Source organism: Acinonyx jubatus, chromosome A2 (genome assembly GCF_027475565.1).
Source record: "Acinonyx jubatus isolate Ajub_Pintada_27869175 chromosome A2, VMU_Ajub_asm_v1.0, whole genome shotgun sequence".
Classification (NCBI taxonomy): Eukaryota; Metazoa; Chordata; class Mammalia; order Carnivora; family Felidae; genus Acinonyx; species Acinonyx jubatus.
The window spans coordinates 123,273,710-123,286,473 of record NC_069383.1 but is presented as its reverse complement, the minus strand read 5'-3'; the positions used below and the strand labels follow the sequence as shown (position 1 = coordinate 123,286,473).

General features: G+C 34.8%; 1 protein-coding gene across 1 annotated transcript in view; it reads left to right on the top strand.

Annotated features, from left to right (window-relative positions):
- The window catches only part of LOC106969531 (contactin-6), a 280,443-nt gene that overhangs the window by 46,832 nt on the left and 220,847 nt on the right, over positions 1-12,764 (top strand). The window contains 1 exon segment of the mRNA XM_053219040.1: positions 7,945-8,083. Coding sequence (XP_053075015.1) covers positions 7,999-8,083 — 85 coding nt within the window. The 5' untranslated portion in view covers positions 7,945-7,998.

The window sequence follows — 12,764 nt, the reverse complement described above, 5'->3', positions numbered from 1 at the left end:
TCCCCTTCTGAGGTAGTGCTAAGACTATGTCAAGTTATATTCTTTTCTGCAGTAAGTCTAATAAACTTAAGATTTGGCTGAACAAATATTTCTTGTCTCCCTTTTAGGAGTGAAGAGTGGACATTACAAATCCTCTAAACTAGTATCACCCATTCTGCATTATCTTATTCTGATTAATGTAAATACTGAGAACATTCCTATGAGGTGTAGCTATCTGCATTTTGTATTTGGGAAAATGGGCTCATAGAAGCAGAAGATATACTTGGGTGGCAAGTCCCATGGCACAGATCAAGAGGGAAAAATAGTAAGGTGAACCCTCTGTCAGGCTTCTGCCCACAAGTCCCAGGTCTACTCTAGATTATAAACTGAACTGGGATAAATATTTACATGTTCTAGGCCTCAGTGCCCTTCCCTATGAAAGCAAAGAACTGTGCCTATATTATCTATATATTTGCTTTAAATTCTGCAACCCATTGGATGAATGATTTTTTTTTCACAGTTGGAAAATAAGTTTCTCCATACCGATTTCTTTCTCTTTTTTTCTTTTTTAATGTTTATTTATTTATTTTGAGAGAGAGGGCGGGGGGAAGAAAATCCCAAACATGCTCTATGCTGCCACCACAGAGCCTCATGTGGGGCTTGACCCCATGAACCATGAGATCATGACCTGAGCTGAAATCAAGAGTTGGCTACTCAGCCGACTGAACCACCCAGGTACACCCATACTGATCTCGTTCAGCAAGACTCCGCTACCTAAGCAGAGGCTATATTGAAGACTGAGCTCTACAGCTTGGTTGCTCCTGGAAAAAAAAAAAAAAACAATGTAGAAATTATTCTAACTATTTTCATAACAAACATATTTGCATTTATTTCGTGCTGTTAACAACTTAACATGTAATCATGCCTCCTCTAAGAAAAGAAGTAATACTTCTTCTATGATTGCATTAAACATGCTGTGTTATATCTTTCTACTAATCTATCATCTATTATGACTGCCTATTTTGAGAGCTGGCATAACAATTATCATAAGTGATAGCATTATATTCTGAAAACAAAGAATGTGATGGTACAATTTATCTTGCTACTTTGCCTGACTTAATGGCAGTTGGGGTTTCCTAGACAAAGCCAGATTTTTTCAGATCATAAATATTTCATTTTTTAATTTATTATTGATTCAGTTTGATAGTAAATAACTCCATGAATGCTGAGGTTGGAAATCTATTGTAAAAATTGTTAAGCATCTTTTCTTCTGTCCATCCACAGAATTTTATCATGCTAAAATACAACAGTGGAGCTACCTGAAGAAAATGGATTTGGGATTTTTAATTTATCTGTTGCAGTTAATTAACTGGTCAATTAAAAACAAAAAGGCAATTAGTGCCGAGCACATTTGTTCTGATGATGAACATGCAATCTGAAAATGGATCTTGATCTCTGCTACAAAATTCTTTAATGTCAAAGCAATGTTGTTGTAAGTAGAGGAAGAATAAAACCCATTAGGACTAATGCACTTTCAACAATGGTTTCCATTCCTGCTAAAGCAACATAAGTAAGACACAATTAGAGAGAGAAGTTGGCCAATATTTTAAGTAATATTTCTGCATGGGCCATTCTGTTTCCCTGTATTTAGAGCAATCACCAAGCCATTTAGTAGTAGCAGTAGTTACATTTTTTTCCCTATCAAACTGAGAAAATCATTTCACATAGTCCAAAAGAGGTAAGAAATAGGTATAATTTGTAATTAACCTGAGGATTTCTATAAAGAGTATGTATTAATGAACAATTCTCTATCATCCAAACTGGTGTCACCTAGATAAATCTATTATTAAAGAGCATCAGACTGGTAGTTAGACAAGAATAACTTCCTATGTTTTCCTCTTGTCCTTCAATGTAATGTATTGGGTCATCTTAAGCATTTTGTGAAGTTTGTAAGTACGGTTGGTGAGTACCAACTAGAATCCTGTATGAGCCCCTTTCAAAGGCTTGTTGCAGAGCTACGCATGCACATCCACCTGCCTTTTTATTTAAGCTCCTGTCCCTAGTTCCCAGTGCAAACAGAAGTTGGAAAACTCTCTTCTAAAAGAAAAAGAATTTCTCTCTTTTGATAAATCCCATTGTCTCCCATGTCTGCTGGAGTATCACAGCTGCACATGACAACAGCACCCCCCCCCACCAAATTTCGTGGCTGCTTGCGGTTTAACCAATGCTTGACTTTTTTGATAATTCCTGATTTATTGGCAATCTTATCCAATTCCTAGACTGATGAATAGTTTCATAGCCAAGGGGTAGATTGATGGCAGCTTTCTATTTCTAAAAGTACAATTATTCTGAACCATACAAAGATACTGTTTTGTGCTGTCTGGGTTAAGAATAATTAATATTAGGTATGACCTCACAGTCACGGCACTTGCTTCAGAATTCTTCTCTTAGCTGCCTTCTGGGGTTAGATGCTGGTCAACAATACATGGTACAAAGAGGTCAGTATTTTTAAAAATTTTTAAAGTGTATTTATTTATGATAGAGAGAGTACAAGCAGGGGAGGGGCAGAGAGAGAGGGAGGCTGAGGATCCAAAGCAGGCTTCTCACTGACAGCGCAGGACCTGACACGGGGCTCAAAGTCATGAACTGTGAGATCATGACCTAAGCCAAAGTTGCTTGCTTAACTTACTGAGCCACCCAGGTGCCCCTTAAAGAGGTCGATTTAAGGCAGGACACTCCCTGGCTGAAGCTACTTACAAATACAGTACCCTTTTTGTCCTGCTAAACTTAACAAGATATTTTTGCTGAGTGTATACATAGGGTTACATAAAAACAGTTCCACATCTTTTACCTGAAATCTTTACAGCCAAATGTATTTTAGAGTTTAGAATATATTAGAGTAGGGATGAATGAAAGAATTTCCAGGAGCTAAATGTCTAAAGGACCAGATAATAAATATTTTAAGTTTTGAGGGTCATATGGTCTCATCTGCTATAAGTATTCAACTCTGGCTTTGTAGCCCAAAAACAGCCATACACAGTACATAAATAAGCAGTCATGTTGGGTTCCAGTGAAACTTTATTTACAGAAACAGGGGATCAAATTTTGTCAGCAATATCTGGTTTTCTGATCCCTATTTTAGTGTTTAAAAGACACTGTGGTACAATTTCATATGTATTTAGACGACACCTCTGGTGGACAATGGCTCAGTCAACCAGCATTTCTGGTTTAGCAGCAAAACATGTAAATACACATGGTAAGTTGGATAAAACAGACTAAAAAACCTCACATTAATTTAAGACCAGTTTTGCCACCCAGCGAATTTTGCCATCTACTTTACAAGAATATTTTAATTTTCAGAGATTTAGAAAAGATAGATTCTGGAATTGCAAGAAAGGGACGGGGAACCTATGCATATTCTTTTGTTGAAGTGTTCAAATTTGATACTTTTACATTGAGAAACTCCACCAGAGAAAAAGGAAACACACATGGTCTAAAGAGGACAGAGTATGTTCAGTAATAATGCAACAGTAACTTAGCAGTCGTGTCATGAACCAATACACCTGGTTTTCTAGGTCAAAGTAATATTTAAAAGATTGCATGGCCTAAAATTTTCATCTAAAACAAAGTGCTGGTGATGCATTTTTGAAACTTCTTTAGAGCTTCTGGAAATTCTTTTAAGTTTATATATTGGCCTCCTTTATTTTGCCTCAAGCAATCTTTAGGATTCTAGGAAACTAGAAATAATTCCTATGGCTATTTTGTGTGTCAGTGACCAGCATAAATTTTACTTATTGAATATTTCTAGGCCATTTTGCTGTGAGTAAATAACCAGCATCCTCTGATCTGGATTATTCTCACTGAGCTAGAGTACTTTCCTTCCTCAGGTAATCTAAACTTCTATGGATGGAACTTTTACAAATGACAACTGATATATAAATAATAGCTATTTAACCTATTTTTATAAAATATTGCCAAAGGAAATATCTCCTGGGATCTGCCTTCATTACAGAATGCTGATAAACAGTCAGGTGGTGAAGGGCAATATTTGCTTTGTAATTGTACACTGGGTTGAATTGAACAATGTTAGAATATTAGAGCTGGAAGATATATAAAGGTATTCTCTAGGTCAAACCTCCATTTTCATAAGAGGAAACTGGCAGTCAGTGTGATTGTAAATGAATTATCCAGCTGGTTAGGAGAAAGAGACAATAGTAGAAGCAACGTCTTTAGGTTCCCAGTTTCGCCTTTTTCTTGATAATACTAGATTGTCTGGCCATCAGGTACAAACCAAGCACAGACTATGGCATAACTATGAACTCTACGTTACGCACTACACCAACTGTTGTTGCAAGTATTACATATGGTGTTTATCTTAAAGGTAAGTCACAAAAACTCTGGCAGTACAGTGGAGACTTTGATGAATACAAGTCTTGGGGGGTATATCATGTCAGTTTGCTCTGGGGTCTTTAAGAAACGCTTCATATAAATACAGGGTAAAGAATGAATGCGATGTTCTGATGATTATGGTTGCAAGAGATAAACCTACAACATAAATTGGATTAGGCAAAAAATTCTTTTTATTGATTCGCATCCGGAAATTCCAGGGGTTTAAGCATGACAGATGGTTTCATAATTTCATGATATCAGGTATGATTATAGGTTTTTTGAATGGCAGAAAACAACACAGTAACACTCAGATATATGAAACTGGAATAGATGAAGCAGAACTCTTGACAGGATAAAAGCAAGCTGGGAGTATAAGAAGCAGCTCATGGATGGTACGTGAGGTAGGATTAGCTGGATTTTGTGGGCTTCTGAGAGATTGGGTATTTTGGATAATTATACCAGCCCAAGGAAAAAGCAACCATTCCTAGGTTTCAGGTATCTGGAGGCTTCTGGAAATTGGGATGGTATGCATTATAGCTCAGGAGTATTAGGTTCTGTAAGAGGGATAGTTGGGGTGAAGGCTAAGCCAACTCTGCCAAAGGGAATTGAGAGGGTTTTGTTTTGTTTTGTTTTGTTTTTTGGAATTGAGAGTTTTTAGCCATGTTTACAAAATTGGGTCAAGACATCCCTTGTGAAATATATTATATTGGATCAACAGATTTATATTTTAGCAACTTAATCATCCTAGTAATATTGACAAAGGTCCTGACTTTGATTGTCATTGGTTTGGCTTACATGCCCCTCCTTTTACAAAACACTGTACCGAGGTGAATGGATTTCTGATTGTCAAGGCCCTGGTCACACCCTAATTCCTGGAACTACAAGGTGGAGGCATTCCCACTCCAATATATATGGAGTGAGAATGCTTAGGGAAGTTGTTCCTCAAAAGAAAGTCACAGCTTTTATCAAAAGAAGAGGGAAGAATTGTTGGGTTGGAAAAATAATGAATGTTCATCAAATAAGTTGGCCATATAATTTATCTTGTAAACCAGGATTCTTTTGGGAAAAAGGGGTACTGTTATTAGTTGTGCTTTGACATTTCAATAAGCAGAAACTGTCAGGGAAAAATAAGGATGTGTGGTCATGCTAACATTACATGGTTTTTAAGGAAGATTTAGGCTTCAATGGGGAGTTCTATGCAAGTCAGAGAGCATGCATACGGAGACAATGTATAATACATATGCAAAATAATTAGTAGATCCATGAGCCTATACTGGAAGTATTTACTGAATAATCTTGCTGGAAAAGAATAGTCAGAAATTTATTGTATGTTGCCTTCAATAGCATTCCAAATACTTTGGATGATTATGCAATAGAGAGCGATCACAGGTTTTAGAATGCTGGCATAATTGAACCAAACCTTTGTTTTAGGTAGGTAGTTTTGTTTGTAATATTCCATGCATGGAAAGGACAAGAGATTTCAGGCAGCAGGACTATTCAGAGATCCCATTTTATTTATCTTAGATTCCACTACTCTCGTCAAACCATCAGTATCCCTTTATTGGACTACTAAAGTAACTTCTTAACTTATCTGTGTAAGTCCACGTTTTACTCCATCCCTATCATTCTCCGCATCACCCAGAGTGATGTTGATAAGAGGTAAATTAAGTTGACTTTTTCTGATTAAAATCCTCAATTATAATTTGAAAGTATGACACCAATACTTGTTAACATGGCCTATGGGCCTTGCATATTTGAGCCTCTTTCTCCTTTTCCACCTGTTGTCTCTTGCCATTGTCCCTCTGAGAACGAAACTGGATCCTTTTCAAGTCTTTGAAAATGCAAACTTAGTCCTGCTTCAGGACCATGCCCTACTTTCTCCCTTTTGCTTAGGCTGCTAGTCTCATTCTCCATCCTTACCCATATTACTCCCTGCAGACCCACTCCCCTCACACCATGTACAGCCACTATTTGCCTGGCTAACAGCTACCTGTCCTTCAGGCTTCAGCTCAAAAATGCTGCTTGAACCCCACCCCATAGATCTCATAAATCTCGTTTTTTAGTTCAAAGCATTACCATATTTACCACACATAACTATTCACCAATGTATATATCTGTGATTGATTTTGTTGTTTTCTTAAATGTCATCTGTCATAAGATGCCAGAACCTTGAGGGGAACAAAGGGTCTTAGATTTATCACTAACACCTAAGAATACTAATGTCTTTCAGAGAATGGATATAAGGGTATAGATAAATAAAAATTTGTTGAACAAATTATAAGTGAAGAATTGATATGGAATATGATTTAATTTAAATATAAGTAGTTTAAGGTTTAGAATAGGTGGTGCCAAAAGCAATGGAAAGGAAGAATTTGTGAAAAAAAATTATCACATCAACATAGCATATTCATTAACCTGAATATTATTTGTTTTCAATGTGGTTTTTATTCCTTGATTAAATTTGAAAGCCTTTAACTTAGAGTTTATAAAAAGCATTAATATGGTCAGTGTTTTTAACTTAAGGTGAAAAAATTAGCAACAGAAAGAAAAGAAATATTTTTTAAATTTAAAAATTTATCAGGAAGTGATCAAAATTTCATTTTTGTTAGATTCACATATAAAGTTCACATACTTCCAAAAGGTATTTAAAGTTGCAAGAAATATATATTTTCAATAAGGTAAAGGTTCCCAAAGGATCGTTTCATTTGATATATAATCATTTTATCAAATGTGATCTAGGTGAATTTATTCTGAGCTTATTCTATATATATTTTTTTGAGATGATGAGTTTTTTGTTTTTTGTTTTTTTAAAAATCATGAATTTTAAGAATCTATTATTAGATTTCTTTTTTGGAGCAAAGAACACAAAACACTTGATCTTAATTTCATTTATTATTAGATATCTTAAAGGTGAAAATAAATTTGAGAAAATTATAATGTAACACCATAAGAAAATAATGTCTTATATTTGAAAGATAACACTTCCAGAAATTCATTTCTGGTACAAATTTTGTAGCACGATACTAATATTAGTGCTGGTAACATTAGGAAAGATGATGTTTCTGAATGAATATATTCTCAAAAAAAAGTAATAAAAAAACTTAGAGAAGGCCATGAAATTTATAAAATCACTGTTGTGATTGTAAGAGTAGTATTTTATCCTATTTCTAATGACCTAGAATCACAAATAAAAGCAACAACAGAATTACAGGAGTTGGTTTAATATGTTTTTTAATTCTCATTAACATGTCAAAAGCAATTATTTAAAATTATATGAATAAAAGTTTTTATCCACATAATACGTTCAATTGAATTGCCTTTCAGCCCATTATCTACTGTGTCAAATCTCATAACAAATGATATGTATATCTCAGGTGTGAACTGAAAGTTTGAAAATATGACCTGAAAATATGGAAACTTTGCAAAATTACATATATGTAAAAGGTAGACATTTACGTTGCTTCATTTTGTACAATAATATTTTAATATTTAATTGAATAATGTGCAAAAATTCATATACATTTTTAAATATTCATGTTAGTATATTTGTCATTTCATGAAATTTTTTTCTTTCAGACTCTTGAGATACTGACTGGAAGATAGACATTTTTTTTTTTTGCTGCCGATTGTATGGGAGAAATTTTGACCTTAAAAGTGGAAATGAGGTTGCTATGGAAACTGGTAATTCTGCTGCCACTCATAAATACTTGTGCAGGTAAAGTGTTCTTTTATTATGAGTTTTGATTGATAATCTATTGGCACTTTTTCTATATGTGAAGCAATTTTCATATGCATAATATTTATGTTATTTGAATTCTTAAGTGATAAAAAAATTTAAGGTACTTTCTATGGCTGATATATAATCCTTAAAAATGCATAAACCTCCATTTTTAAGCATAACTAACATTATTTCAATTACAAATTGTTAAACATGAAACTTTTATTTTAAAAGACTGCAGTTAATGACTTTTGCATCAGTAAACAATGGAGAGTAGTTCTTTTTTATTTAATTTATAGTGAAATCTTTAAAAATTAAACTTGAAATATTTATTTTCTCTCAAATTAAGCTTTTGGTATAAAAAAAGCTATATTGAAATAGAAGAAAAAGTGATATAGAATTATATCATAGAATTATATTATAAAAGTGTTATATCAGAAATTAGGGCACCTGGGTGGCTGAGTTGGTTAAGTGTCTGACTCTTGGTTTTGGCTCATGTCATGATCTCACAGGCTGTGAGTTCAAGCCCCACAATGGACTTTGTACTGACAGTGCAGAGCCTACTTGGGATTCTCTTTCTCTACCTCTCTCACTGACCTCCCCTACTCTCTCCTTGTTAAAATAAATAAACATTCAAAAAAATGTTGTATCCAAACTAGAAACAACTTTTGAAATTTTTCTTTCCATTTCAATGATACATGTTCTTTTATTCAACCTAAATCCATTAATATTTGTGTATCATTTAGTTTATGCTGTGTAACAAACCATCCCATTCTAAGTAGATAAGAGCAAGAAATAACCATGTGTTTAGTTGACAAGTCTGAAGGTTGGCAATTTAGGATGGGCTCAATTGGGCTGTTGTTTTGGCTTTGGCTTTGGTGAATTATATCTATGGTCACTTCCTGGGTCATCTGGGACCTGGCTGGTCAAGAACATTCTTAGCTGAAACAACTGGGCTGCCTTGGCCAAGTGATCTCTCATGCTCTGTGGCTCTGGGCTCTTTCACATGGTGACTGCTCAGAGTTTCAGGAGAAATCAGGGGCATGCAAAATTTCTTGATGCCAAGGCTTGCAACTGATACAGTATCATTTCTGCTACATTCTTTTAACCATTCTTAGTCAGAAGACCAGTCCAGATTCAAGGGGTAAGGAAATATACTTCATCTCTTGGTAGAAAAGCTGCAAAGCTGTAATCTAAAGAGGTACAAACATAGAAAAGTGAATAATAGTGGTCATTTTTCTAAATCATCAACTACAGTCTATTAGGATCATAGGGTTCTAATCTAATTGTCAAGTTTACTTTAGTGAGTTGTCACAGAGCTTGGATGTTGGCTAGATTTTCTCTCTGTCAGAGCAACCGGTCTACCCTATCATGCCACTTCCCACCAACTGTGGTAATGTACTATGAAGTTCATGTATTTGTAAAAAAAAAAGCAGTAATATATTGGGAGAACACAGAAGCCAACATAGTAATTTATAATTCACAAAATCAATAATTATAAGAGACACATAATTAATAGCAATTCCAAGAAATGGAAAGATACACTAATCTTGGAAGTTCTGAAAATGCTAAAATATGTAGAAATCAACCATTAGAACCAGCAAACCATATAAATAAAGATATTTTTACCACTAGAAAATCCAGTATTTAGAAGTGCTACAGTCATATTTATTCAAAGTGATTACCTTACCTTGATTTGTGTCATTTCTAACTCTCTATAACGAAAATTCCAAGTTAAATGAAATGTCCCTTTTTAAATAATAGATTTAAAAAGGACAGAGCAGAGCCATCAAGGTGTCCTCAAATTATACATGTATGAATAAGAAATTCTCTTCTTAGCTTCACATTTCGGCTTTCTGTCAAAATTTAACATTTTGCCCTTTAAATATGTATATTGAATCAGCATAGTATCTCTAAAAGACCTTTTGTGTTAAATTAAAATAAATCATTATTCTCAGAATACATATCAGATTTGAGAAATCCCAATTCTTCTATTAACTTTTATTTATCCAAATTGGATGTGATTCAACATGTCCTTTTGCTTAAGTCTAAAGAGAAAAATAATCATATGTCCTTGGTGCACAGCTTCCTTGTGAAAGAACACGTTAGTTTTTTTTTCTTTTTTTTTTTTTTTTGGCCATTAGCTATTTAAATAAAATAATCTGAGCTAAACGTTGCCCCAGAGGCAAGGATGTTGATAATGATATACACAAGAGAGCATTGCTTTAAATATATTTGAGGTTTTTTTGTTTTTTTAAGAGTTCTCATGGTTGTCTCCCTACTTGCAGATACTATGCTAGTTTGGAAAATTAGATTATCTGATGATGCCAAGAGTGCTGTTTCTACACATAGGTATATCTTTGCTTTCTCAAAACTTACTTTTTTAAATTTTTTTTTAACGTTTATTTATTTTTGAGACACAGAGAGACAGAGCATGAACGGGGAGGGGCAGAGAGAGAGGGAGACACAGAATCGGAAACAGGCTCCAGGCTCTGAGCGGTCAGCACAGAGCCCGACGCGGGGCTCGAACTCACGGACCATGAGATCATGACCTGAGCCGAAGTCAGATGCTTAACCGACCAAGCCACCCAGGCGCCCCTCAAAACTTACTTTTTATTAATTCCAAAAGCTGGCAAATTTTTTACATTTATCTGTTTTTTTTTCCTTCCTATTTTCACTGGTATAATCTTTTGAAATTTTTAATATTTTGAGTCTCCCCAGACTCTAAATTAAAACAAAATTTTGCCCCCAAACTCTTCTCCTGTTTTCTTTTTGTTTGTTTTAATTAACTTTACAACTTCTTCTAGCACCTTTATTATAGGCATAGGCCTTTAAGACTTTACTGTATCATAGTCCATTAGGCATATTTTATAATTTTAGAACATTTTTTAAAAACTATGAGTGTTTAGGGGCACCTGGGTGGTTTAGTCAGTTAAGCACCCGACTTCAGTTCAGGTCATGATCTCATGGTTTGTAAGTTCGAGCCCTATATTGGGCTCTGTGCTGATAGCTCAGAGCTTGGAGCCAGCTTTTGTTTCTGTGTCTCCGTCTTCCTCTCTTCCCCTCCCCTGCTCATACTCTGTGTCTCTCTCTCTCTTTCAAAAATGATTAAACATTTAAAAAGATCTTTAATTCTGAGTCTTTAAAAGTTCTATTGTTCTATTTTAGTATGTTTTTAATATTGTGAGTAATTTGAGGCCCATTTCCTAAGATACCTAACTGGTAATCTTATACTTTTATATTATTTTATTAATCTGTGTAATAGACTAAATAATGGCCCCCAAGAATATCTAGGTTCTGATATCTGAAAACTGAATTTTACATTAAATAAAAAAAACATTTTGAGGGTGTGATTAAGTTGAAAAGATCTTGCAATGGGTAGATTATTCTGAAAAATCTGTGTGGGAAATCACAAGTGCACTTACAAGAAAAGAGGCAGAGTGGGAATGAACACAGAGCCAAAGGCAATATGAAAACATCAGAAAAAGATTTGAAGATGCTGTGCTATTGACATTAAGTATGGAGGAGGGGACAGTCAGCCAATGAATGAGGGGAATGAAGCTCTAGAAGCTAGAAAGGGCAAGGAAACAGATTCTCCCAACACCTTTGGAGGGAGTGTTGCCCTGTGGATACCATAGTTTCTGCCCTGTGAAACCCATCTTGGAATTTTGACCTCCATAAGTATGAGAAAATAACTGTGTGCTGTTTCAGCCACCAAGCTGTGCTAACAGGAGCTGTAGGAAACCAATGCAATATGTTTCTTCTTCTCTAGACCTTATGCTCCAGGAGGGTAGGAACTATATCTTCCTGGAACTTGGTAGTGCCATTCAGTAAACATTCATTCAGTAAACAGAACGAATGAGATTCAGTGTTGTTGGTCTTATTTGGATTATCATCAAGTGGAAAAATTTAGTCATATAATTTCCTTTGAGAAACAATTGATCTAATCAATCCCAGTAGATATGCGTTATGATGTTATTTTCATAGAGTTTTTGAGATGAAATTCTAGTAACATTTAAAGGTTTCAAAACATTTGAATGGAAATTCCATGAGGTTAACAGTTTCCATCTGCCATATTCTCTTCTGTTTCTCTATCACCTAGCAGATGGTCTAGAAATAGTTATCAAATAAATTAAAGGAGTTCCATTCAATTCAACAGATGTGTATTAGGACCTCAGATGTTCCAGTCACTAAACTAGATGTTGACCTTCAGCAATAGGAAGGCCATAGTCCCCACTTACTTCAGCCTACAGTCTAAAAATGGAAACCAGCAAGTAAGTCAATAATTTCAATAAAGTACAACTTGCTGTTTGAATAATGTAGTAGAGAGTATATAACATGGAAATGTTCTAAGAGAACATCTGCTGCTTTTTTCAACCTTCCGTCTATTTATATATTATATCTAGCAAATCTCTAGGTTTTTGCTAAAATAAAATGAGAGAGGCATTCCATTTGTGTGGTTTTTTTGTTAGTGTAAGGATGTACTTGGGGCCACTCTAAAGGGAGAGTCTGTCTGAAAATGAAATTAACGCAGAAGCAAGACAATCCAGGGGAGAAAGGCACACTTTTTTATTCTACCTTTGTAATATAAGCCAATAAGATGTCCCTTTGTCATTTTAGGCTAACTTATATTGAGAATCTTTCCCTTGTGATGGAAATAATATTGTCTAATACAGGG